Source organism: Apus apus, chromosome 16 (genome assembly GCF_020740795.1).
Source record: "Apus apus isolate bApuApu2 chromosome 16, bApuApu2.pri.cur, whole genome shotgun sequence".
NCBI classification, from domain to species: Eukaryota; Metazoa; Chordata; class Aves; order Apodiformes; family Apodidae; genus Apus; species Apus apus.
Genome location: NC_067297.1, coordinates 64,720 through 89,984, shown reverse-complemented (window position 1 = coordinate 89,984; position 25,265 = coordinate 64,720). Strand labels below are relative to the sequence as shown.

At 45.6% G+C, this 25,265-nt stretch overlaps 1 protein-coding gene across 4 annotated transcripts in view; it reads left to right on the top strand.

The window, feature by feature from the left end:
• Positions 1-25,006, top strand: part of MORC2 (MORC family CW-type zinc finger 2) — a 56,970-nt gene extending 31,964 nt beyond the window's left edge. For 3 of the 4 annotated variants that reach the window (XM_051634042.1, XM_051634044.1, XM_051634046.1), the window contains 16 exons: positions 1,930-2,012; positions 2,907-2,992; positions 5,399-5,539; positions 6,051-6,205; positions 11,131-11,259; positions 12,524-12,629; positions 16,807-16,939; positions 17,277-17,351; positions 17,465-17,854; positions 18,245-18,388; positions 18,482-18,536; positions 20,941-21,082; positions 21,401-21,592; positions 21,687-21,780; positions 23,021-23,209; positions 24,126-25,006. In XM_051634042.1, the coding sequence (XP_051490002.1) occupies positions 1,930-2,012; positions 2,907-2,992; positions 5,399-5,539; positions 6,051-6,205; positions 11,131-11,259; positions 12,524-12,629; positions 16,807-16,939; positions 17,277-17,351; positions 17,465-17,854; positions 18,245-18,388; positions 18,482-18,536; positions 20,941-21,082; positions 21,401-21,592; positions 21,687-21,780; positions 23,021-23,209; positions 24,126-24,194 (2,183 nt within the window). In that variant the 3' untranslated portion in view covers positions 24,195-25,006. The remainder of the gene's footprint in view (positions 1-1,929; positions 2,013-2,906; positions 2,993-5,398; positions 5,540-6,050; positions 6,206-11,130; positions 11,260-12,523; positions 12,630-16,806; positions 16,940-17,276; positions 17,352-17,464; positions 17,855-18,244; positions 18,389-18,481; positions 18,537-20,940; positions 21,083-21,400; positions 21,593-21,686; positions 21,781-23,020; positions 23,210-24,125) is intronic. The other variant, XM_051634043.1, reaches the window with a different exon arrangement.
• The last annotated feature ends 259 nt before the right edge of the window (positions 25,007-25,265 follow it).

The following is a 25,265-nucleotide window of genomic DNA, read 5'->3' as shown; positions in this document are numbered from 1 at the left end:
GCACCTGGATTGGGGCAATCCCATGCACAAATACAGGGTGGGTGCAGAATGGATCAACAGCAGCCTGAAGGAGGTGGTCTTTGTGGGTGGTGTTGGAGGAGAAGCTCAATATGAGCCAGCAGTGTGTGCTTGCAGCCCAGAAAGCCAGCTGTGTCCTGGGCTGCATCAAAAGCATGGCCAGCAGGTCAAGGGAGGGGATTCTCCCCCTTTACTCAGCTCTTGTGAGACCCTGCCTGGAGTTCTCTGTCTGGAGTTCTCAGTTCTGGAGCCCCCAACATAAGAAGGATGTGAAGCTCCTGGAGAATGTCCAGAAGACAGCCATGAAGATGATCAGAGGGCTGGAGCACCTCTCCTATGAAGACAGGCTGAGAGAGTTGGGGCTGTTCACCCTGGAAGAGAGAAGGCTCAGAGAGACCTTATAGCAGCCTTCTAGTGTCTGAAAGGGGGCTATAGGAAAGCTGGGGAGGGACATTTTACAAGGACATGTGATGATAAGACAGGAGGTAATGGATTAAAACTGGAAGAGGGGAGATTTAGTTTAGACTTTAGGAGGAAATTCTTTAGTGTGAAGGTGGTGAGACCCTGGAACAGGTTGCCTAGTGAAGTTGTGGATGCCCCCTCGCTGAAAGTATTCAAAGGCAGGACAGATGGGCCTCTGAGCAACCTGATCTAGTGGGAGGTGTCCCGGCCCACACAGCGGTGTTGGATCTAGGTGATCTATAAGGTCCCTTCCAAACCAAACCATTCTATGATTCTGTGATCATCCCTCAGCACCTACCCATTGTAATTCCAAATTGTGTCTGTGCCTGGCAGTGTGTGCCATTCTTTTAATCTATGCTTTATCATTTATCATTTATTGTAGCCATCTCGCATATGAACATTTCCAATCATACATTATTTGTACCAGTTTATTTCTGTTATAACTCTCTGCAGTCCCTGCAGGCTGTGGTGTTGCTGCATCCTGTTGCATTGTGGGGCAATGTGCTCCGGTCAGGTGCTTGCAGTTGGCAGCTGCAGCGCTAACTTTACCTGTTCAAGCAGTGCATTATTTGCCAGTTCACATTTATCCCCATGGATGTTTTAGCCTGTGGAACAAAGAAAGGTAACTCACTCAACTAGTTCTTGTACATCTGTGAGCAGAACAGGCTTCTGACCTGAAAGGGAGCATGACAGGGTTGTAGCCAGTGCACTTTTGGATGGAGAGCACGCATATGCAAGGTACATGGTGCTAATTTACCAAAGCACCTTGTGTCTCAATTCTAGGAAGGGATATCCTAGCTGAAGATGAAATGTAGTGAATTAATCTTAAGCAATATGAGGATGATGTGTATCTATTGCCAAGAAATCTTTTTGGTCGCTTGGGAGAGAAGTGAAAAGGGGCATTTCTTTTAAGGGGTAAACTTAGTAGTTTTCAGAACACTGTATATTATTTTGTGTGTAGCACAGATTTGTCTATTTTCCAAACAAAATTTTGCAATTATCAAAGGTAAATGCATTTCTGGGAGTAATACTTTCCCCTCATCTCTGCAAGAACTTGTCTTTGTAAGCCCTTTTCAAGCCTGAACTCAGTCTTTGTTTTGCAAGAGCCTTTTTCTGCCTTCATACTTCCAGGCAGAGCAGTCAAGGCCACTTGCATGCTTTCTCCTTCCAGTTCCTCACAGCTTCCTTATGGATCCTCCCTTTAAAGATGCTTTTGCAGTTTAACCTGCTATTGTGCCAGTGCTGACTCCGACCTCTGGGCAGGTGTAAGATGCCATGTCAGTGGTGCTCTCTCATCTGAAAGGTTTTATTTTGTACCTTTTTGTGTTAACTTTGTCCCCTTGTACATGTCAGTCCAGCAAAGGCTTTCTGGAAATCTGCCTCCTCAAGTGAATGCTCTGTGATACTCTGTGCTGGCTGGTTGACGTGCTGTTTCTCTCTATGTTTCAGCGGAGGAGAAGGCTCGTGAGGCAGAGAGTAAAGCCCGTGCCCTTGAGCTGCGCCTGGGAGGGGATCTCACACGGGAGTCCAGGGTGAGCCTTGTGCTTTGGCAGCACATCACGTTTTAGGCACTGAGGGGAACTGGAAGCTCTGGCTTTGAGCAGCACTGCCTGGCCAGCATGCAGTGTTAGCAGGTGGCGACTTCAGTTGGTCCTGAGTTGCCAGCGTCATTCAGGGAGGTCTGTGGTCTCATTGCCACTGGACTTGCTTCAACACCTACACGTGGTTTCCAGCCCAGGTGGGAAGCATGCTGATGTTCCCCTGCCCACAACCTCCAATACATCCTGAGTGGGAAGGCAGCCCCCAACCTCCAGGCACTTGTATTTGATGTCAGCCTCTGCTGAAAAGGCGTGGAGAATGTGTGGTATTTGAACAGAAGTAAAATTATGTGTTTTTCAGCTGTTTCCCCTCCGTGCCTGTGCAGCTGGCTCCAAAGCATTTGGGCAGGGGCTTTTGGAGAGGAGCTGTTTGCTTCATCCTTGTGGGGCTGTGGCCCTTGATGGAGGCAGGGCTGAGACCCAGCCCACTAGGGTAGGAGGAGGACTTTGGGGCCGCCAGGTGGATCAGCAAGTGATACTGGCTTAAATTCTCTCTACTTCCCATGGACATCTGATGGAATCAACATTATTTGAGTACTCTGGCTGTTGCCCAGTGCTTCCCTTCCCTTACATTCTGGTTTCTTTTAGCTTAAACAGTTAGTTACATTAAGATGTTTTCTTCCAAGCAACTTGGTAGCTGCTTAAACAACCCAGCAACAAGTGCTGCCCTAAATGTGTAAGTGTGCTGATTGTCACCCTCCACTGTTTTTGAATGCTTTACATTTAAAATATTTCTGACATCTTCTTGAAGGTGGAAAAAAAACATAGAAGTGAGTTAATTTCATGAATTTCACTGTAGCAGTTTTACTGTGTGATGGCTGTTTGCAGGTGATGCTACGTCAGGTCCAAAACTCTGCAATAACAACGCGCCGGGAGGCTGATGTCAAGAAAAGGATCAAGGATGCAAAGCAGAGGTGCGTGAAGGGTGGTTCAGAGCTCTTGATTTTTCCAGGCTGTTCACTCCACTTTGCTTGTGAGGGAGCAGTTCAGCTCAAAGCTTAAATATTTGTGGGCATCCTGTATGTTCTGGCTGTTAAACCAAGGGGATCGAGTTTGCTCAGTCTGTTCTGGTTGCTTCTATTCCCCTCTTACATACTGAAGTATGTCTTTGGATTTGGCTTGTTCTCTGTAGATATTTACCTGGTTTTGACATCAGCTTTTTTCACTCTTTTGCTTTTTCATCTGCAGGTGGGATTCAGGAGGGCAAACAAATGTTAGCAAGTTATAATGAAATGGCTTTTAGAGTTGTAGAGATGTTTTTTACAAACTTGCTGAGTTCAGTTATAGTCAGTGCTGTGAAATCCCAAGACATTGTTCTAGATCAGCTCTGGTTGCAATTAATTTCACTGTCAAGGTACTCACAGGAATATTTCACTCTTTGTATACAGTTTTTTTGCAAATTTGTCATATGCATTTCAGAAATGACTCTGTAAGCAGGAACAAACGCTGTTAAAACAAATGCTGAGTCTGAGAAAGTTAGGGAAAGTTAGGGATTTGTATATACCAGGTCTCTGTTCCCACCTCATTGTTTTGCATGCTAGTTTACATGGCTGTTCAGGTCAGAACTATGCCAAACTTGCTGCCAGAGAGAGATCTAATGAATCTTAAAATGCTAAAAATAAATAAATAAATGCAGCTTTAATTTTAAAAGTGCTAGATCTGTGGTCTGAAGAATGCAGGAACTCTTGTGAGAAACTGTTTTCTTCAGCTGTTTTTTTTTTCAGTAGGTGAGTACACATTGCTACTTGAAATTCAAGGCTCTACATCTTTTCCCAGAAGTTAGAAAAAGAAAATGAATCCCTGAGATGGGTGTTTTGCCACACCTACTCATGCTCTCAAATCACAGTTGTCCACCTGGATGACCTGAGACCAAAAGTATAGTGTTCTATCCCAAATTCTGTGTTGGCAGTGTTCAAAACACATCTTGGCAAAGGTTTGGGTTTAAAATTACTGGAAGCTGCTAATCCAGGTGTTTTCCTAGTATCTTATTTTAGTCATGTGTTTTAAAAGAAGTTGTGTTACCTGGTACCTATACATCTGTGCAGGGAAGAGGATGATTTTAAGCAGAGAACAAAAATGAAGTGAATCTATTTCAGGGAATTATTTCGATACGCTTGTCTGTTAAGACAGACTTACAGCTTATATCTGCAGATTGTTATTGTGCAGTGCTCATGCAGGCACAGCTCAGTTTCTTTTAATATCATCATAGAATCATAGAATATGATTTTCTGATATTTAGAGACAGTAAACAGATCATTTTAAATAATTCCACTATCTTCAACTAATCACTTTTTGAGAAGTTAAATTCCTAATTGAGGTAAAGCACTGAAGTGCTAAGAATTTGATGTGGGGGGGAGAAAATAAGGGAAGTAATAAAAAATCAGAGGGGTGGGTAGGACAGTGGTATAGACTGTGCCTTGCAATATTTAAAAGTTTGGACCTCACTTTTGATGATAGCTTCAAACTAAAGATCCTCATTATGAAAAATCCTTTAGCATGGATTTAATGGAAGCTGTGGAACCTACTTAATTAAGTCTATTGAAGAGCTGTAGTTCTGCTTGTGAAACATGGGGATTTTGTTTGATTAATAACACAGAGATGTAAATCTCTTGAGGCTTTCTGCATTGCAGAAGATACAATTCCTGTTAATCAAAGATTGAGATTCAGAAACCTGTATGTGCTCATAAACATACTTGAGCCCAACTTCTGTTGAATTCATTTGCTGCACAGATAAAGTAGAAATCATGCAAATTGCTATCCTGTCATCTCCAGGAAAAAAAGCTCTGCTTGGGCTGTGGGTTGTATCTCCCAGCTTTCAAACTTAGAGTAATTTTAAGCATGGTAAGACTTGTAATTATGAGATCTTCCCCAGAATTTGAATATCAAGACTATAGTTTTGTATAAAAATCTTAATTTCCATGCTTTATTTATTATTGCCATCTACATCTGGAAAATAAAAACCAAAATAGCTTGGAGAGGACCAGTCTGTACCTAACAGTACTTTCATAAAACTAGTTAACTGTAATTTTTTTGAAGCAGATCTGAAATAAAAGTCAGAATCCAATCCTGAAGGAAAAAAATTTCAAAATTATTAATTAGATTATCTGAGCACATACTGTCCTGCCTGGTGTCTCTGTTGCAAAGTTTTTATATTTTATTTGCTTGCGCATTCATGGTTTTTAGAAATAGCAGACTACAGGACAGGTGTTAGTAAACCTATAATGCTCAAAGCTGCTGGATTTCATATCTTCTGTCTAATAACAGCAAATAATTAGTTTTATTTTCAACATCTCTGAGACTCTTGTTTCATTCTCTTGCAGGGCACTGAAGGAGCCCAAAGAATTGAGTTTTATCTTTGGTGTAAACATTGAGCAGCGTGAACTGGATGGCATGTTCATTTATAACTGCAGTAGACTGATCAAGATGTATGAGAAGGTGGGCCCACAACTGGAAGGTGGCATGTGAGTTCCTGGATACTTCTCAGCAATCTCATTGCTTAAGCTTGGCATGTACCTACATATAACTTAGCTTGTGCAAGAACCTTGCTCTGCATTGATCATTCTTCATGAACATGAGACTTACTTGTTTTATAGCCTTTAATTTGAATTTTGACACATACATTGTATTTTAATATTGCCCAATGTTTACCTTTTTTCTTGTTAGAAAGTTCTCTACACAGATTTTGGTCATATTTGCAGCAGTATGAGGCTTTTGTGCTCAATACAGGCATTGCTGGTAGCAATACTGCCTCTTTCTAAGGACAGGGAGAACAGGTCTTGAAAATAAATACAAACATGTGGGCCCCTCTTAATTCTTTGCATATCTGATTTAGAGAAATGGTGAATTAAAACAACTAATGCTGCAGGAATGGGGGGGTGAGTATGTGTGTGTGTGAAACCTGGTATTTTCAATATAGTTTATCTGAAAAACAAGCTGGTAGTTTCATGATGTTTGTGACTGTCCATCTTCCAGGGCATGTGGTGGAGTGGTAGGCGTTGTGGACGTGCCCTACTTGGTTCTGGAACCAACCCATAATAAACAAGACTTCGCTGATGCCAAAGAGTATCGACACTTGCTGAAAGCCATGGGAGAGCATTTGGCTCAGTATTGGAAGGATGTTGCTATAGGTAATGAAGCTTCACAACTGCCAGTTCTCAGTTCTTAGTATACTAAGTAAGGAGGGGGATCAGCAAACACTTCCACCATGGACTTCCAGTGGGCAGGCTTCGGCCTCTGGAGGCCATTGGTTGGGAGAATCCCTTGGGAGACAGTTCTGAAGGGCAAAGGGGTCCAAGAAGGCTGGATGTCCTTCAAGAAGGAAATCTTAAAAGCACAGGAGCAGCGTGTCTCCGTGTGTCATAAGACAAAGGGGTGGGGAAGATGACTAGCCTGGCTGAACAGGGAGCTCCTGCTGGGACTCTGGGCAAAAAAGGAGAAGAAGGGGCAGGCAACTCAAGAGGAGTACAGGGATCTTGTGAAGCCATACAGAGAGAAAATTAAAAAGGCAAAAGCCCAGCTGGAGCTTGATCTGGCTGCTGTCATAAGGGATGATAAAAAAAGTGTTTACAAATACATTAATGTCACTGTTTGACTCAGGTTCGACAGCAGTGCTCTCAATCCCCTCCCCCTCCCACCCAGGTAGGGAAGAAGAGAGAGAAAAAGAGAGATTTTGCTGGATTGAAAACTAAACTACACAGCTTTAATTAAACACCGATGATAAAAGAAAATATATACAATTATATGCAAATGTGTTCAGGTATGTGCAAAAGCCTCTCGCCTCCCCCCACCCCCAGCAATTCCCACAACACTCTCCTGAGCTGTGAACAGTCCCAAAAAATCCTGGACTGCTGCTGGAGAAAGTGGAGAGTGATGAAGGTCAGGAGAGCTCAAGCCTGGGGGTCGATGGTGATGGATGGACGGAGTCCTCCCCAGATGCTGGCCATGGATGGAGGAGAAGGGAAGAAGAAGCAGGAAGGAAATTGTCTTCTGTGATCTCTGACCTTTGTCTGAGTTTACATAGCTCTATGAAATGGAACATCTCTGGCCAGTTTTGCTGTCTGTCTAACTCAGCCTCCTGTGGGGGGGTCATAGATCTCCCCATAGTGTCTGAGCCAGCAGAGTAGAGATGCAACCTTGAAGACCCAGCAGTTAGAAAAACATTCCACTGTTATCAGCCTTAGTTGGAACGCTCTGCTGCTAGTTAAAAGAAAGCTTACTGAAGGAAAAAAAAATCAGTAAAAAGAAAATTGGCTTAATCCTGGTGCAACCCAGGACAATTAACAATAAAAAGAGAGCTAGGGAGACTCTCCATCCTTCATTTGATGCAGGGTGAACACTGCAACCAAGGATGAGGAGAAGGCTGAGATACTTAATGCCTTCTTTACCTCAGTCTTTAATAGTCAGACCAGCTACCCCCAGAGTATCCAGTTTCATGAGCTGGAAGATAAGGATGGAGAGCAGAACAACCCCCTCATAATCCAGGAGGAAGCAGTTAACGACCTTCTATGGCCCCTGGACACTCAAAAGTCTATGAGGCTGTAAGCACTGAGGGAGCTGGTGAAGGAGCTCGCCAGGTGTCTCTTCATCATTTATCAACAGGCTTGGCTAACACGGGAGGTCCCAGGAGCCTGGAGGCTTGCCAAGGTTACACCCATCTACCAGAAGGGCCAAAAGGAGGATCCGGGGAACTACAGCCTGACTGGGAGAGATCATGGAGAGGCTCATCTTGAGTGAGCTCACTTGGCAAGTGCAGGGCAGCCAGGGGATCATGGCCAGCCAGCATGGGTTCAGGAAAGGCAGGTCACGCTTGACCAATCTGATTTCCTTCTGTGACCAGGTGACCTGCCTGGTGGATGAGGGAAGGTTGTGGACATTGTCTACCTGGACTTTGGTAAGGCCTTTGACACCATCTCTCACAGCATTTTTCTGGAGAAGCTGGTGAATCATGGCTTAGACAAGTGGACTCTTCACTGGGTACAAAACTGGCTGGATGGCTGAGCCCAGAGAGTTGTAAATGGGGTCAAATGCAGTTGAGGCTGGTCACCAGTGGTGTCCCTCAGGGCTCAGTTTTGGGGCCAGTCTTGTTCAACATCTTTATCAGTGGTATGGATGAGGGGATTGAGTGCAACTCAGTAAGTTTGCAGACAGCACCAAACTGGGCAGGAGTGTTGTTCTGCTAGAGGGTAGGAAAGGTCTACACAGGGACCTGAACAGGCTGGATCCAAGGGCCAATGCCAATTTTGTGAGTTTCAGTGAGGCCAAACGTTGGGCCACAATAACCCCCTGCACTGCTACAGGACTGGGGACGAGTGGTTGGAGAGCTGCCCAGCTGAGAGGGACCTAGGGCTGCTGGTTGACAGCCAGATGAACGTGAGCCAGCGGTGTGCCCAAGGTGGCCACAAGAAGACCAAGAAGGCCACCAGCATCCTGGCCTGCATCAGGAACAGTGTGGCCAGCAGGACCAGGGAGGTGATGGTGCCCCTGTGCTGGGCACTGGTGAGGCTGCACCTCAAGCACTGTATGCAGTTCTGGGTCCCCCACTACAGGAAGGATATTGTAGGGAGGCAACTAGGAAAGCTAAGGCCTCCTTGGAACTTAACCTTGCAAGTCGGGTTAAGGACAATAGAAAGGGCTTTTTCAAATACATAGCCAACAAAACTAATACCAGAGGCAATATAGGCCCACTGCTGAATGAGGTGGGTGCCCTGGTGACAGAGGATTTAAAGAAGGCAGAGGTGCTGAATGCCTTCTTTGCCTCTGTCTTTACTCCTGCGTGCTTTCCCCATGAGCCCCAGTTTCATATAGCCCCAGTAGAAGTCAAGATAAAGAACGAGTTTGCCCAGGTAGATGAGGATTGGGTTAGGGATCAGTTGCGTAATCTGGACATCCATAAATCGATGGGTCCGGATGAAATGCATCCAAGGGTGCTGAGGGAGCTGGCGGAGGTCATTGCTAGTCCACTCTCCATCATCTTTGGTAAGTCATGGGTAACAGGAGAGGTGCCTGAGGACTGGAGGATAGCAAATGTCACTCCAGTCTACAAGAAGGGCAAGAAGGAGGACCCGGGTAACTATAGACCGGTCAGCCTCACCTCCATCCTTGGAAAGGTGATGGAACAACTTGTCCTTGGCACTCTCTCTAGGCATATCAAGGACATGGGGGTCATCAAGAGCAGTCAACATGGTTTTACCAAGGGTAAGTCATGTTTGACTAACCTCATAGCCTTCTATGAGGAAATTACTAGGTGGATAGATGATGGTAGAGTGGTGGATGTGGTCTATCTTGATTTCAGTAAAGCATTTGACACCGTCTCCCACAGCATCCTTGTAGATAAGTTGATCAAGTATGGGTTTGATGATCAGGCAGTGAGGTGGATCAAGAACTGGTTGAAAGGAAGAAGTCAGAGAGTTGTAGTCAATGGGGCAAAATCTAGTTGGAGGCCTGTGACTAGTGGAGTCCCTCAGGGGTCGGTACTGGGACCGGTGTTGTTCAACATCTTCATCAATGACCTGGATGAGGGTACAGAATGTACCCTCAGCGAGTTTGCTGATGACACCAAGCTGGGAGGAGTGGCTGACACACTGGAGGGCTGTGCTGCCATTCAGAGAGACTTAGGCTGGAGACTTGGGCGGGGAAAAACCTGATGAAGTTCAACAAGGGCAAGTGTAGAGTTTTGCATTTGGGGAAGAAAAATGTCATGCACCAGTACAGGTTGGGGGCTGACCTGCTTGAGAGCAGTGTAGGTGAAAGGGATCTGGGGGTCCTGGTAGACAGGAGGATGACCATGAGCCAGCAATGTGCCCTTGTGGCTAAGAAGGCCAATGGCATCCTGGGGTGTATTAGAAAGGGTGTGGTTAGTAGGTCAAGAGAGGTTCTCCTCCCCCTCTATTCTGCATTGGTGAGGCCGCATCTGGAGTATTGTGTCCAGTTCTGGGCCCCTCAGTTCAAGAAGGACAGGGAACTGCTTGAAAGAGTCCAGTGCAGAGCCACAAAGATGATTAAGGGAGTTGCACATCTGCCTTATGAGGAAAGGCTGAGGGAGCTGGGTCTCTTTAGTTTGGAGAAACGGAGACTGAGGGGTGACCTCATCAATGTTTACAAATACGTAAAGGGTGAGTGTCAAGAAGATGGAGTTAAGCTTTTTTCAGTGATGACCAGTAATAGGACAAGGAGTAATGGATGCAAATTGGAGCATAGGAGGTTTAAGGTCAATATCAGAAAAAATTTTTTTACTGTGAGAGTGACAGAGCACTGGAACAAGCTGCCCAGAGAGGTTGTGGAGTCTCCTTCTCTGGAGACATTCAAAACCCACCTGGACGCCTTCCTGTGTGATGTACTCTAGGTGACCCTGCTCTGGCGGGGGGGTTGGACTAGATGATCTTTCGAGGTCCCTTCCAATCCCTATGATTCTATGATTCTATGATATTGAGGTACTGGAGCATGTCCAGAGAAGAGCCCCCAGGCTGGTGAAGGTTCTGGAGAACAAGTCCTATGAGAAGAGGCTGAGGGAGCTAGGGATGTTTAGTTTGGAGAATAGGAGGCTGAGGGGAGGAGAGTTTTTTGCTTCCTACAACTACCTGAAAGGAGGTTGTAGTGAGGTGGGCATTGGCTTCTTCTCCCAAGTGAATAACCATAGGACTAGAGGAGATGACCTGAAGTTGTGGCAGAGAAGGTTTAGATTGGATATTATGAAGAATTTCTTTACCAAAAGAGTAGTCAGGCACTGGAATGGGCTGCCCAGGAAGGTGGTGGAGTCACCTGACGATCCCTGGAGGTATTCAAAAAGCATGTAGATGTGGCACTTCAGGACATGCTGTAGTGGACATGGTGGATGGTGTTGTGTTGGTGTTTGATGGTTTGGTGTTTTTGTCTACTGGATGGACAGCTGGACTTGGTGATCTTAAAGGTCTCTTCCAACCATAAGCATTCTCAAATTCTGGAAGCGGGACCTTTGGTGGCCAGAAGATAGCTAAGGGGGAGGGCAGCCAAGAGTGCAGATGATGAATTTTGTGGTAATGGCTCCATACTGAGTGGCAGCTTATTTGTTTTCCAGCCCAGAGAGGTATTGTCAAGTTCTGGGATGAATTTGGGTATTTGTCAGCAAACTGGAACCAGCCTCCATCTAGTGAACTGCGCTACAAACGCCGGAGAGCCATGGAGATCCCTACCACAATTCAGTGCGGTGCGTCCAACCAGGCTGGGCCTCCCTGGGGAAGGGAGGAGGGACTCCTGGCTACACTTAGGGGGCAGCTCCATGGGTGGGAGATTTCAGCTGAGTTTTGGGATCATTATCTGCTTCTAGGGCTTGTCTCCTGTGAATTGCCTTTGTCTGCACTTGATGGTACACTTTGCCATCTTGGCGTAAGGTTCTTTTCCTGTGATTTACTAACAGTGATGCACTTCAGCTGCCCTTACAGAACAGCACAGGTGTGGCCAGTAGTAATGGGCTTAAAACTTCATATGAGCTAGGCCCAGCCAAAGCCACCCATCCCAACTTCGCTGTAGGCAGTGGAAAGTGGCCAAGTAACTTTTTTCTAATGTACTCACGTGCTAATCCATAGAAGGTGTGAGCACAGAAGGGAACCGTTTACAGTTAACTTTCATTTTTAATGCAAGTTCCCTTCTGTGCACCTCTAAACAGCTTTGGCTAAACTCTCACTGGGGTAAGGGAGATCTCAACACAACCACTTCAGCCACTAAGAAGTAGAGGGACACCAACTCCATTGACCTAATTTTCCCCACAGGACTTAGGGATGAGGATGTGGCAAGAAATGTAAGGCCAGTCTTGTGGAATTATTTTGTCAGGCTCTCCTGCCTTGACGGTTTTCTCAGTCCTTTCCAAGTTCCTCCCAAACTGCAGGGACGTTTCTGTCATTCTTCTTGTCCTCTGCTGTTGACATCTTCTTGTCAAAACTTGATTTTTGTAAGCTGTCAATTTCCTGGTAGGCAGGCAATGCTCTGGAAGCCAAATCTGGCTTCCCGGTTTGTCTAAAAATTATTGGATTAGTTTGAGGTTTTTTTAGTGGATAAATCTCTGACTTGTTTTGTGTTGACATCTGTAAGAGATAACCTGACTTCTGAGATGAGCAGTGATTTCAGGACTGGCTGTGCAGTTTGGTCTGTATGTGCTGTCATTGCAGTGAGTGTGAGGTCCTCTAGTATTGGTTGATACCAGGCTTCATCAGGTTGTTGTTATGGACACCTTGTACAAAATTTGAGGTCTTTCTCCAAGCATTTTGTGAGCATGAAGCAACAGTTGATTCAGTGTATCCTGTGGCTGTCTCACTTTTTTTTTTTTTTTTTGGCCACTAATCTTACTGTTGTGTTTATACTTTGGAAATAGGTGTGGTTTTAGGGCATTAAATGGGCTTGAGAAGTGCTATGGAACAAAATGATTTTGTGGCTCAGACTGTACATTTCTGACTTCTGAAGTGTTTGTCTAACAGATGTATGTTTGAAATGGAGGACTCTCCCATTCCAGCTGAGTTCAGTGGAGAAGAATTACCCTGATAGCTGGGTGTGCTCCATGAACCCTGATCCTGAACAAGACAGGTAAGAATCAGGTAATATAAAGACTTTTCTGCAGCATGCCTTATCTGCACATTTGGGTTTTTGTCCAGTTATGTTTCTTTGAGAACAACGGGAGGACTAGACAGTAGTTCTGGAGGACTAGACAGTAGTTCTGTACCTTCATGCTGTGCTCACAGTCTGTGAAAAAAGTAGTGATGATGTGTGTATTTGGAGCTGACATGTTGGTGGGCATTTGTACAATATTACAAATTAGAGTGCGCCCTCAGCAAGTTTGTATGTGAGACTAAACTGGGAGGAGTGGCTGATGTGCTGGAGGGTTGTGCATCCCATCCAGAGGGACCTGGACAGGCTAGAGAAATGGGCCAAGAGGAATCTCATGAGATTCAACCAAGAGAAGCACAGAGTCCTGCCCCTGGAGAGGAACAACCCCAGGCACCAGGACATGCTGTTCAGCCTGGAGCAGAGAAGGCTCAATGGGATCTTATCAGTGGATACAAATACTTTAAGGCAGGCTGCAAAGAGAACAGAGCCTGGCTCTTCATAGTGGTACCTGCTGGCAGGACCAGAGGCAATGGGCACAAAATGGAACACAGGAGATTCCCTCTGAACATCAGGAAACACTTTTTCCCTGTCACCAAGCCCTGGCACAGGTTGCCCAGGGAGATTGTGCAGTCTCCATCCTTCGAGATACTCCAGGATGTCAAACTGGGCAGCCAGTTCCATGTGGGCCCCACCTGAGCAGGGAGTTAAAACAGGTGACCTTCAGAGGCCCCTCCAACCTCAACCAGTGATTCGGTTAAATTAAGTTCCTTTATAGTTTTTCTGCACTGCCACTGGAAATGTGATTGTAGCCTTAGTTTGTGCATGTTAATTTTAATGTAGGTAGCACAGACAGCAATTGAAGAGTAGTCCTAAGTGTGGGCTGGGAGTGATGTGTTCAGAGGTGTCTTTGTAATTGCCTTGATTGCTCCAACATATTATACATGCAAACTGCAGCAACACCTCTGAGTTGCAGTGAGCCCAGGAGTGACATTTTGCACACTCAAGGGAGCAACACATTGATTCATTTACCAACCTTGTGTTTCACAGTTATAAAATATAGGTAGAATCTAGTCAGTTATTTTAATGAGGCAGACAATTCTTCTTGGCTGCTGATGCTCTGTAGAAAGAAACACTGCCAGAAGCTGATTCTTGCCTTTGCTGTGTAAGGAGAGAAGCTGCTCCACTGCAATTCAGGTGCCTTGGCTCAGTGCTTGTAGACAAAGGGAATGAGACCAGGTGATAACTTTTAATTGGAATAAAAATTTTAACATCTGTGGCTGAAACAGCTACAAAAAAGTATTTATGTTGATATTTGGAAAGTACTGATTTTCTGTCTTCCTTGTTTTGGCAACTGTCACTGAAGGAATAGCAGCGCTAACGTTCCTGCTGCTTTGTGTGTTTGTGTCCTGGTGTGGAGCTTCAGAGACTGGAGTACTGTGTTCAGTTCTGAGGCCCTCAACACAGGAAGGACATAGAGCTCTTGGAGTGAGTCCAGAGGAGGCCATGAAGATGATCCGGGGTCTGAAGCACCTCTCCTACGAAGACCCGCTGAACGGGTTGGGGCTGTTCAGCCTGGGGAAGAGAAGCCTCCAAGGAGACCTTATAGCAGCCTGTGTAGGGATAGGACAAGGGGTAATGGTTTTAAACTGGAAGAGGATAGATTTAGGTTGGAATAAATTCTTTCCTGTGAGGGTGGTGAGACGCTGGAACAGGTCACTCAGAGAAGCTGTGGCTGCCCCATCCCTGGAAGCGTTCAAGGGCAGGTTGGATGGGGCTTGAAGCAATCTGGTCTACTGGGAGGTGTTCCTGCCCATGCAGGAGGGTTGGAACTAGATGATCTTCAAGGTCCCTTCCAACCCAAACCTTTCTATGATTCTTGGGCAGGACTGAATCTGCAAGTCCAGGAAGAGGCTGCCACATCTCCAGCCCCCCAGGTGGAAGCAGTAGCAAGGCTGGGAATGTGTTGCTGATACACACACACACAAACACAGACAGACCACATGTGTGTGCATGTCTGGCCACGGAGATGGACACAGGCAGACATTCACAGCACTTGTGCAAACCACACCAGCAGCCTCATCTTTTTTTTCTTTTGGCTGGTCAGGATCAAGGACCATTAGTGGAAATACGTCTGTATCTAGCCTCTGGATCCCTGTCCCTCTGGATTCATGCACTGAGATAGATGAAGCCCAAGGCCTGCAGCCCCAGGGGGTGAGAGTTACAGATCTCATGGGAATATAGATAACACATACACACTACAGCACTCCCAGTGTGTCACCGTGGGCACGCAGTCCATCCTGTAGTGCATCTGCACCTTGCTCTTCCCGGGTTCCTTCTGCCTCCACCTCCATGCCCCTCCCTGGCAGTCGGGCAGGACTCCCTGGTCTCTCCAGCAGCCAGCTCCTGTAGTCTTGCCTGTAGACACCCCCTCCCCTTACTCCTGGGCTACCTCCTTGCTGGCTCATTTGAACTGCCATGACTCACACATTAATGTGTGCACCTGCAGTCACTGCAGCTGGTGGCACCCATGCACAGAAGCCCCTGCAACCAGTGGTCTCACTCCAGCTGGTGGCACTCAGCCCCCCATGCATGTATGAGCACACAGAGCAGAGCCCCTTTGCCCAGGAATAGCGTCAGAAATGGAGCGTAGTACGAAGATGAATGTACTGACCCGCCAACTGACTCTGTTTATGTGTCAGTTTATGTACAGCTGACTCTTTTTAGCCTTTTATTTGGACTCATGGCTGAAACAGCAGCTGAAGATGACTCTCTGGCTCAGAGCTCCTTGAGCATCACCAAAGTTTTGGTGGTGAGTTCCAGACTATTTTAACTACAAAGATTATTCATTTTTTCTGACTTGCTGCCTCCAGTAATGCAATCTATGGTTTTGAATCTCATATCTTAATTTTTTCCTGTTGGCAGAACTAACGGACTCGCTCATACTTGTGTTCTAAGGTACAGCTTAGCAGTGGTTTCAGCCCCAGTTCATGCAGTGGCACAGGAGATGACATTTCTTTGCTGGGAAACTTGCATATAATGCCACTTGTTCAGCTTTATCTTTGGGAGTTGCAGCTTTGGTGTCAGGCAGCCATTTTGCAGTGATGACAGATGCTTTCTTAGCTGAGGAATTAACTGCTCTATGGAAAACTCCTCTGCAGTGCTTCAGCTGAGAAGAGGCTGATGGAGAAATTGCTCCTTGTGTTCCTTTCCACTGACAAATCTTATCACAGTATGTATCTTGCAAACTGGGGGACATCCTATCAGTGGGCAGGTTCTTAATAATCTCTCATCAGCTTCTTGGAACTCTGTGTGATCCACTCTGTCAAGCTCACATTTTGCAGGGATCAGCTGGATCTCTTGCATTGTGCAAGAGTTGTCTGGGTACTTGGACTGCTGCTTTCCTATCTCACACCATCCCTGCATGGTTTTGCCCTGAATGGGTTGATTCTCCTGTGTCTGTTCATGACTCAGTTATGTGACAGGAGATGAGCCTGGGAACCCCTCAGTCCTGTCTCCTTCTTCTGGCAATACTGATAGCCAGCTGCTCAGCCAGATGTTTGAAGGTGCTGCTAGTCCACTTTGATGCATTTCCTGCCTATGTTCTCCTCCTCTCTCTTGGACTCCTCCAGGATTCTGCATCTGAGAGGATCTGAGGAAGTAGGATATTTGCTAGTGTTTTGTAGGCCATAAGCTGAACAGGATGAGAAATGCAGACAGTTCAGAAATATTGCAAAGGAAAACTTTGTGGCCTTGGGCAACAAGCTGAAGTCCATCTTCTGTTGGAAGGCTCATGTAGATGATGCCTTACTTGTGGGTTACTGGTAATAAGTTTCCTTTCTAAATGAAAAGGAGGTCTGTAAAAAGAGGAATTGCTATGAAGACATAAGTTGGTAGGAAGAAAAATTGCTGTAAAAGTCTGGATTACAAAAACCATATAGAAAACCAGTTGCAGCTGCATACCTAGCTTGCGTTGTAACAACTGTGCTTTTGATCCTTAAATCTTGTATATTTTTCATAAACGTATTAAACATTTTTTTACCATTAACAGGGTTTTTTACTGCTGCATGGGACATAGGGACATAGGCACAGTGCTCTGTGTGTGAGACAGTGCAGGTTCTTCTCTATGCTGAGGTTTCTTACATTTCCTTCATGCTAGATGTGAAGCACCAGAGCAGAAGCAGAAGGTACCACTGGGAACTCTGAAGAAAGACTTGAAATCACAGGAGGAAAAGCAGAAACAACTGACAGACAAAATTCGCCAGCAGCAGGAAAAGCTGGAAGCTCTACAGGTAAATCTTGATGTATCCAGCTAAGCACAGCAGGTTTGAGGGATGTTTTAGTGAAGATGGCTGATGCTGAGTCATGTCTGTCTCAGCCTCTAATGCCACTTATGCTCCTTCATGGGGTAGGGCTTCTTTTTATTAGCAGAAAACAAATTTGCATTTCATTTTCTGCTGGGAATATGGGAGTGATTGCGGGTGTTCAGATGAAAGGATATCTCATGAACACAACCTTCTTGCAATTGCTGATTTTAAAGTGCAAAATTGTTGGCTGGGCTGGGTGCAGGCAGGCCCTGACAGCTTTTAAGGATGTCCTTTCTGATTTATTTTTTGTTTGTTTTAATAGAAAACCACTCCAATCCGATGTCAAGCTGACTTGAAGAAGCTGCCTCTGCAAGTGACCACACGGCCTGCAAGGGAGGTAAATGGGATACTGCTGTAGGCTTTGTACTCTTCTGTGCTATCCTCAGCTGCTCTGGAAAGCAGTGCCTGACTCTTCTGTCCTTTCTGTCTCTGTACCCTCATTTGTCTCAGAACGCCCAGTCACAGACCCGACCACAGCGCCCACGATCTCCACCTTTACCTGATGTAATCAAGAATGCTCCCAGCAGACCACCACCACCTTCACCTCTTCCCAAGTCCATCAGTCAGCTGAAAAAGAGCTCTTCAGCTTGGCCAGATATCAGCACTCCCAAACTGGCAATCGCGCTCTCCAAAGAGGAGGCCAGCACTTCCAGGACATACCAGCACAAAGTAACAGATGGGAAGTTTAATAGCACTTTAAAAACTCTTGCCAAACCAGCTACAACAATGAAGCCACCCTGTACTGTCCTGCAGAACCCCAAAAGTTCACGTGAGACACCCAGTTCAAAAGCTCCCAAGGTGCCTGCACTAAAGAAATCTGCGACTGTCAAATGCCCACAGGTGAGACCCGACTGGATGAGAACTGTCTGCTCCTAAACTGCTGTTCTGCACAGCCTGTCTTGCTGTGTCACATGGGAGTTGTGTTGTAGTCCCTGTGCCAGACAAGAGAACTTTACTTTTGATTTAGGGTGCCATTCATCACCCCTCACAAAGACTTGTTTCCTCTCCTTTGTGGTATACCAGACCATTTTCCCAGACAGAAAGAGTCTGGAGTGGTGGGGTGAACATTTTCATGATTTTGTAGCACCTGCTAAAACCTTCTGGAAAGGCTAATTAACTATCAAATGAAAACACTGGATGCTGAGCTTTTTTTTTTTTTTCTTAATTTGGCTGAAAGAAGTTTTTGGTTGGTAGCACGCTGAAATTATAGAGCTTGTTTGCTTCCTACAGGCCTCTACCACCAGGAAGAGGACCTTGAACAATGCCACAGAGGATGGGTCTGAGGAAGAGGGGGAACACAAGAAGAAGACAAAACGAGGCAAATTTGTGGCAGTGAAAGAGGAGAAAAAGGATTCCAGTGAGGTGGTGGTAGAGGTGAGAGTGCACTGATTTCCCCAGCAGAAGGTATTTTTCAAGTGTTGATAATCTTGTTAGGAGGCAGCTAATCTGAGCTCTCTCTGCTCACAGCTCACTGACAGTGCTGGGGAAGAAGAGCTGGCAGAACTGAAGAAAGCTCAGAAAGGTGAGAAATGAACCTTTGAACTGCCTCCAGTACCTAACCCTGGAAAAGAACTGTTGCAGAACTTGACTCACTAGTTAAACGTGAGTCATTAATGAGCTTTTTAAAATAAGAATTACTGTAAATTTGTGTCCCAAGCCCCAAAGTGTTATAGACCACCCAACCAGGATGAGGAGGCAGATAAAACATTCTATAAGTGGCTGGCTAAAGTCTCACCAGCCCTTCTTCTGGTTAGAGACTTCAACCTACTGGACATCTGCTGGAAATACAGCACAGCAGAGAGAAGGCAGGCTAGGAGGTTCCTTGAGTGTGTGGAAGGTAACTTCCTGACACAATTGGTAAGTGACTCACTGGACCTCCTATTCACAAACAGAGAAGGACTAGTGGGAGATCTGGTAGTTGGAGGCCATCTTGGGCTTAGCGATCACTAAATGATCATACTTAGTGCCATGGTCTAGCTGATGCAGTGGTTAGGTCATACGCTGGACTTGATGATCCTAGAGGTCTTTTCCAGTCTTGGTGATTCTGTGATTCTGTGATTCTGTAAATGGTTAAGTTTTCAATTCTTAGTGACATAAGGAGGACGGTTAGCAAAACCTCCACCTTGAAGTTCAGAGGGTGGACTGTGGCCTGTCTCAACCAGGACACTGGTTGAGAGAGTCCTTTGGAAGACAGTCCTGAAGGGCAACGGGGGTCCAGAAAGGCTGGATGCTCTTCAAGAAGGAAATCTTCAAGGCCCAGGAGCAGCTGTCCCCATGTGTCACAAGGTTAAAGGGCGAGGAAGACAGCCAGACTGGTTGGGCAGGGAGCTTTTGCTGGGACTTAGGAAAAAAAGAGGGTGTAACACGTTTGGAAGAAGGGACAGGTAACTAATTAGGAAGACAAAGGCCGGCTGGAGCTCAACTTGGCCACTGACATAAGTACATAATAAAATAACAAACATAACAAAAACATAACAAAAAAAGTTTTTATAAATATATCCACAATAAAAAGAGAGCCAGGGAGAATCTCCAACCCTTGCTGGATGCAGGGGGGAACATGGCAATTGAGGATGAGGAGAAGGCTGAGATACTGAATGCCTTTTTTGCCTCTGTCCTTAATAGTCAGACCAGCTACTCCCAGGGTCTTCATCCTCCTGAGCTGGAAGATAAGGATGGAGAGCAGAACAACCCCCTCATAATCCAGGAGGAAGTAGTTAATGATCTGCATCTGCACCTGGACACACATAAGTCTATGGGGCCTGATGGTGAAGAGTGGGTGGAGAGCTGCCCAGTGCAAAAAGGACCTGGGGGTGCTGGTTGACAACCAGATGAACATGAGCCAGCAGTGTGCCCAAGGGTGGCCAAGAAGGCCACCAGCACCCTGGCCTGCATCAGGAACAGCGTGGCCAGCAGGATTAGGGAGGTGATCATGCCCTTGTGCTGGGCACTGGTGAGGCTGCACCTTGAGCACTGTGTGCAGTTCTGGGCCCCTCACTGCAGGAAGGATATTGAGGTGCTGGAGCGTGTCCAGCGTGTCCCCCTGGCTGGTGAAGGATCTAAATGAGTAATACGAAGAATGGCTGAGGGATGTTTAGTTTGGAAGAGTCTGAGGGGGGACCTCATTACCCTGTACTGGAACAGCCTGCCCAGGGAGGTGGTTGAGTCACCATCCTTGGATGTCTTCAAGAAACCTGTAGATGCAGAATTTCAGGGCATGCTCTAGTGGCTGAGGTTGTAGATTGGGTGTTTGTGGGGATTTTGATTTTGTGATGTGGAGGTTTTTTTCCTTTTTTTTTTTTTTTTTCCATGGTTGGACTCAGTGATCTCAGAGGTCTTTTCCAACCATGACCATTCTGTGATTCTGTGACTCTTAACTCACATGAAACATTTTGGCCAGGAACACCTCGATTAGACAGGAGGCAGTTGTGGCATGGGAAGGTCTGTAGTCTGAGGGCTGCGTCACATTCATGGATGTGATGCTTGGCTGCGTGGTGCAGACTGATGTCATGCTCACCTTTCCTAACTGAATGGCTCCCGCATCTGTGTTAGCTGGGAGGTGCTGAGAACTGTATCTAGACCTGCTGTGCTGCTGGAAGAGAAGAGGGGCCAAGCAACCCCAGGAAGAATGTGCCAGCATGGCACTTCTGCCAGAGCAGGACATTTCTTCCTGTTCCTAAGGACCCTGGAGTACAGGAGAAATCTTCTGTCTAAAAATGCCGGATGATTTGCTTGCATCCTAATTTTTTTAAGTAGGAGTTACACTGTGTGACAATATTGTTTTTATGGTTCGTGTACCATGGGAAGGAATTTCCAAGGGTTTAGGTTTGTTGCCTGCTGAGAGTGGATTTCTTCTCCAGAGATCATGCAGAATGTGCTCTCCAGTATCTGAATGTTTGCAAACATCTTGACTGTTGTCATCCTTGCAGATAAAGGGCTGCATGTGGAAGTGCGTGTGAACAAGGAGTGGTTCACAGGCCGTGTCACAGCTGTGGAGACCGGCAAGCGTGCGGTACGCTGGAAAGTGAAGTTTGACTATGTTCCTACAGACACCACACCAAGGGATCGTTGGTAACTATCTCTAGCTATGGGATTTTGGAAGGTTGGTATGCTTTCAGGAGGAAGACCCCATTTTACTTCCACAGATGCTGAAGACAAATATGTCAGGGACTATGTGTGTGTTAAGGACTGTCCAGATGCTTCTGAAAGAATGAGCAAGACAGAATCCATACAGTGTGCCCATCACTTTGATGTGGTCTTCCTGCAGAGGCAGCTGTGGTGTGATCTAGAGGTCTCAGTAGCAGCTGGGTAGAGGTTCTGATAAAGTTAACAGTGTTTCAGGCCAATCTAAAAAAATATATCTGACTTTCTCTTAATATTTTTTTTCAGGGTAGAGAAGGGCAGCGAAGATGTGAGGTTGATGAAGCCTCCCTCCCCTGAGTACCAGGCTCCAGATACACAGCAGGAAGAGGAAGTTGTTGTGGCTGAACCTTCTATGTCAGACTGTGTCAGAATTGAACCTGACACCACAGGTCCCAGCAGCAGCCAAGAAACAGTAGACTTACTAGTTCAGATCCTTCGGTGGGTTCACTGCAGTTCTTGTGAGCTCCTGCAGTCTAATATCTTCAGTCTTTTAAACTCCAACTCTGGCTTTGTGATTTTTTTTCCTGCACAGAAATTGTTTGCGGTACTTCTTACCTCCGAATTTTCCTATCTCCAAGAAAGAGCTGAGTTCCATGAGCTCAGAAGGATTGTTGGCATTTCCCTTGGTGAGTTCAATATTTCTCAAAAAGTTTGTGGCTTTTCCCCACAGATGGTCCATTCTTATGACAAATGTGCATCCTGCTGATGCAAGATCACACCCTTAAAAGGGTTATTTGGATCCTTAGCAGAATAATGTAGCTGAGAAAAAGAATGAGCACCTCTGAATTATGCCTTAGGTTTTTTGACAGTTGTTGTCTGAGGATTTTTTAAATAACATTTGTGTGGGAGAGGTGTTGGCTGCTACTATTGTAACTTCTTGTTCATTGCTGTTCAGCTTTTAAAAAAGAGCGGCCAGGCTGGTGGTTTGTAGAAATGTAAGGGTATCTGTTTGGTTTGCCCTCAGCCTTATGAATCTAACTTATGCAGAGGCAATCTTAAAAATGGGAGAACATGGAAGCCAACCCCCATCATGTCTCTCCAGCTGAGCAAGCTAACTGCCTGTGAGTCAGCTGTACATCTTAAGGCTTTTGGTGGGGCCTCCATTTGTTTGAGCAAGGAACAGATGGGGTTGAGCCTGCACCAGTATTTGTGTGGTAATAATGGAAGGTCCAATGCAGGCTGAAATGCAGAGAAATGCTATTGGCTTCTCTGACTTTTCTCTGACATACCACAAATGGAGACCTTTTCAGGAGGCATCTGTAGGTTACGAAAGCCACCTACAGCTGACCAACTGACAAAAGCCACTGCTTATTTGGTAGTCTTCAAAGTACCGTACTCCCTCACTCGCAATGTGTATGTTGGCAGTCTCTTTTTTTCTCTCTGTTAATTCAGGTATCTGCTTGAGTTACTGGTTCTGCTGCTTGTGCAGGACACATTGGTCTTGTTTGGAGCTTTCTGCCAGTGTAGATATTCCTACCCAGTAGTAATAAGCTGTGTTGGCTGGGTGGTGTGTGCTAAGGAAACTCACTGCATACAAAGGCTGTCAGATCTTTCTACAGCATAACTGATTTTAGGCTTTTTAAAACATTCTGCATCTTTAACCTGAATTCAGGTGTTTTTTGTTGCAGTTCTTTTCTGCAGTTCTGGTCTTTGAGGAATGTGAGAACCTGTGTGACCTTTGCCTGCAGTAGGCAAATCAGAAATGTAAATGTGAGCATGGTAATGACCGTGGGCAGGACCTGCAGGGCATGGTGTAGGCTGGTGGTGCTGGTACTTGTGCTGTTTTACGGGCTGTGAGTGCTGGGGTTTTCTTGATGCTTCGTGCTGCTTCTTAAGATTTCATCTCTTGTGTTTTGTCTTCTACAGAAAGAATATTTCAAACAGTATGAGGTAGGCCTGCAGAACCTGTGCAATTCATACCAGACACGTGCTGATGCCCGGGCCAAAGCCTGTGAAGAAAACTTCCGTGACTCAGAGAGAAAGCTGAAGGAAACAGAGGAGAAACTGCAGAAGCTGAGGACTAACATAGTGGCCCTTCTGCAGAAAGTGCAGGAGGTGGGTGAGGAAGGGGAGTGAAATCTGAGCTGCCCCAGTAGCAACCTTCTTTAGACCCTTCAGGCACTTGAGATGTTTTCATCCAGTGTTTAACTGGGCTTTGGCTCTTTCGCAATTGGGTGCAACTTGGGCTCAGACCATGAGGAGCAGTTGCTGCTGTTGGTGCCTTTGGGGCTCCAGGCTTTGGGGATCCTGAGGAGTGGTAACTTTCACAGATGGATTTTTCATGGCATGTACACAGTGCACAGCTTCTGTTTGATTTCTCCTTTCTGCTATGAAACATGGGACTGCAGGAAAATTTCCCTGGGCATAGGCAGTGTTCTGCAGGGATTTTTTTTCCCCCTTCTTGGCCAGAAAGGTGTTGCTAGATTCTGAACCCTATGTAAACCTTTAAACAAATAATACTTAACATAAAAATTTCACTGTCAAATCTATTTATTTATTATTCTATTAAGTATTTAATTAATATAGCAAATATATGTTTGAATAAAAGCATGAAGTAAATAAACTTTGAATAAACAAAAATACTTCAAATAAAATTAAGACCACCCAATGGAAAAGCTACTGAAAGCAGATGGAAGCATTTGCTCACTGCTAGGAAACTGTGTTAAAGCTAAAAAAAACCAAAAAACCTAACTTTACCCTGATCAGCACAGTAAATCTATTGCTTGAGTGCATTGTTTGAGCATCGAATGCTGACTGGTTTCCAGGCTCTGTTTGTCCACCAGGCTCTGCAAAGGAAAGCTGGTGGTGCTTTCACAGCAGATGTCAGCAGCTGGAGAGTGCTGGAAGTTGGGGTGTAAAGGCTGGCCAGTATAAGCCTTGCAGAGGATGATGTGCTGCTCTGTCTTGTCCATTCTTGCATTGGTCTTCAAGATTCACTTTTTACTGTTATTTTTTATGCTTTTGGTTTCAGGATATTGATATTAATACAGATGATGAACTGGATGCATATATCGAGGACCTGATCACGAAAGGAGATTGAGCAGCCCTAGAGAAGTCCTAGAGAAGTACAGAGGAGCTGGTTGCTGCGATGGGAGATGTGGATTCCTGCCGTGGAGGACTGTGATAGCTGATGAGGAGAGAAGGTTTTTAGACAGTACTTCAGTTTTGTTGGTGTACAGCTTATTCCTGTGACTTTACATTAAAAAGACATTTGTGCTGTTGGCAGGAGAATTTTTAACATTGTAGTTCTCTGAATCTCTTCCCTTTGTTTATAAATATTTATTTTTAAAAGAAATAGGAACTCTGCCTGACAGGATGGTAGAGTTGCTGTGTATTTAGTGACATTAAAGTGTTTTTTTGCATCTGGGATATATTAATATGCTAAACTTGGAAGACCAGAACATCCTGCCTAGCAGGTTGTCTTAAGTAAGAACCTGGCAGCATCTTAAAAATAAGCCTCGAGTTACAGAAGAGTGGGGTCAGTACTTACACTTCCAAGATACTGAACTTGGACTAGAGAAAGCGCAGTTAGGAATCTGAGCTTCATAGTCGAGATCAAAACACAGTCCCTGTGTGAGCATGAGTGGAGGGGGTGAAATCTTGGTTGTTCTGAGGAAGTTGGTGGCAGGGGATTGCCAGTGCAGTGAGATTCCCAGACACGAGGTCTCCATAAGCAGGTGAAGTTGTCACCGTTTAGAAGAGGATGACTTGAGGTGCTTGCAGTAGGCTGTGATTGTCTGAGACAGAAAGCGGAAGTTGAGATTTTGCTGCTGTTTCTTTGAGACCAAATTGCAATGACAGAATAACTCCTTTACCAGCTGAAAATAAAGTGACCCTCTGTTCTGTTGTCAATCTGTTTGCTTTGCTTTGATCAATTTACTCTTCCAGGTAATTTCACGAGAGTTCTGGAATTTGGAGCCTTTGAAGTGCCCTGCATCACTGATTCAGATCTGGTCCTGGGTCAGCAGCAAGGAGAATGCCTCTGCCATGTCCTCCTCCTGGAGGCTGCACTGCAGCTCCTAGCAGACCACTTCTTGACTTGGTTTGAATTTGCTGTCTAGTCAGGTTCTCAGGTTTGCTAGGACAAGATGGTCATGAACTCAGTGCTCGG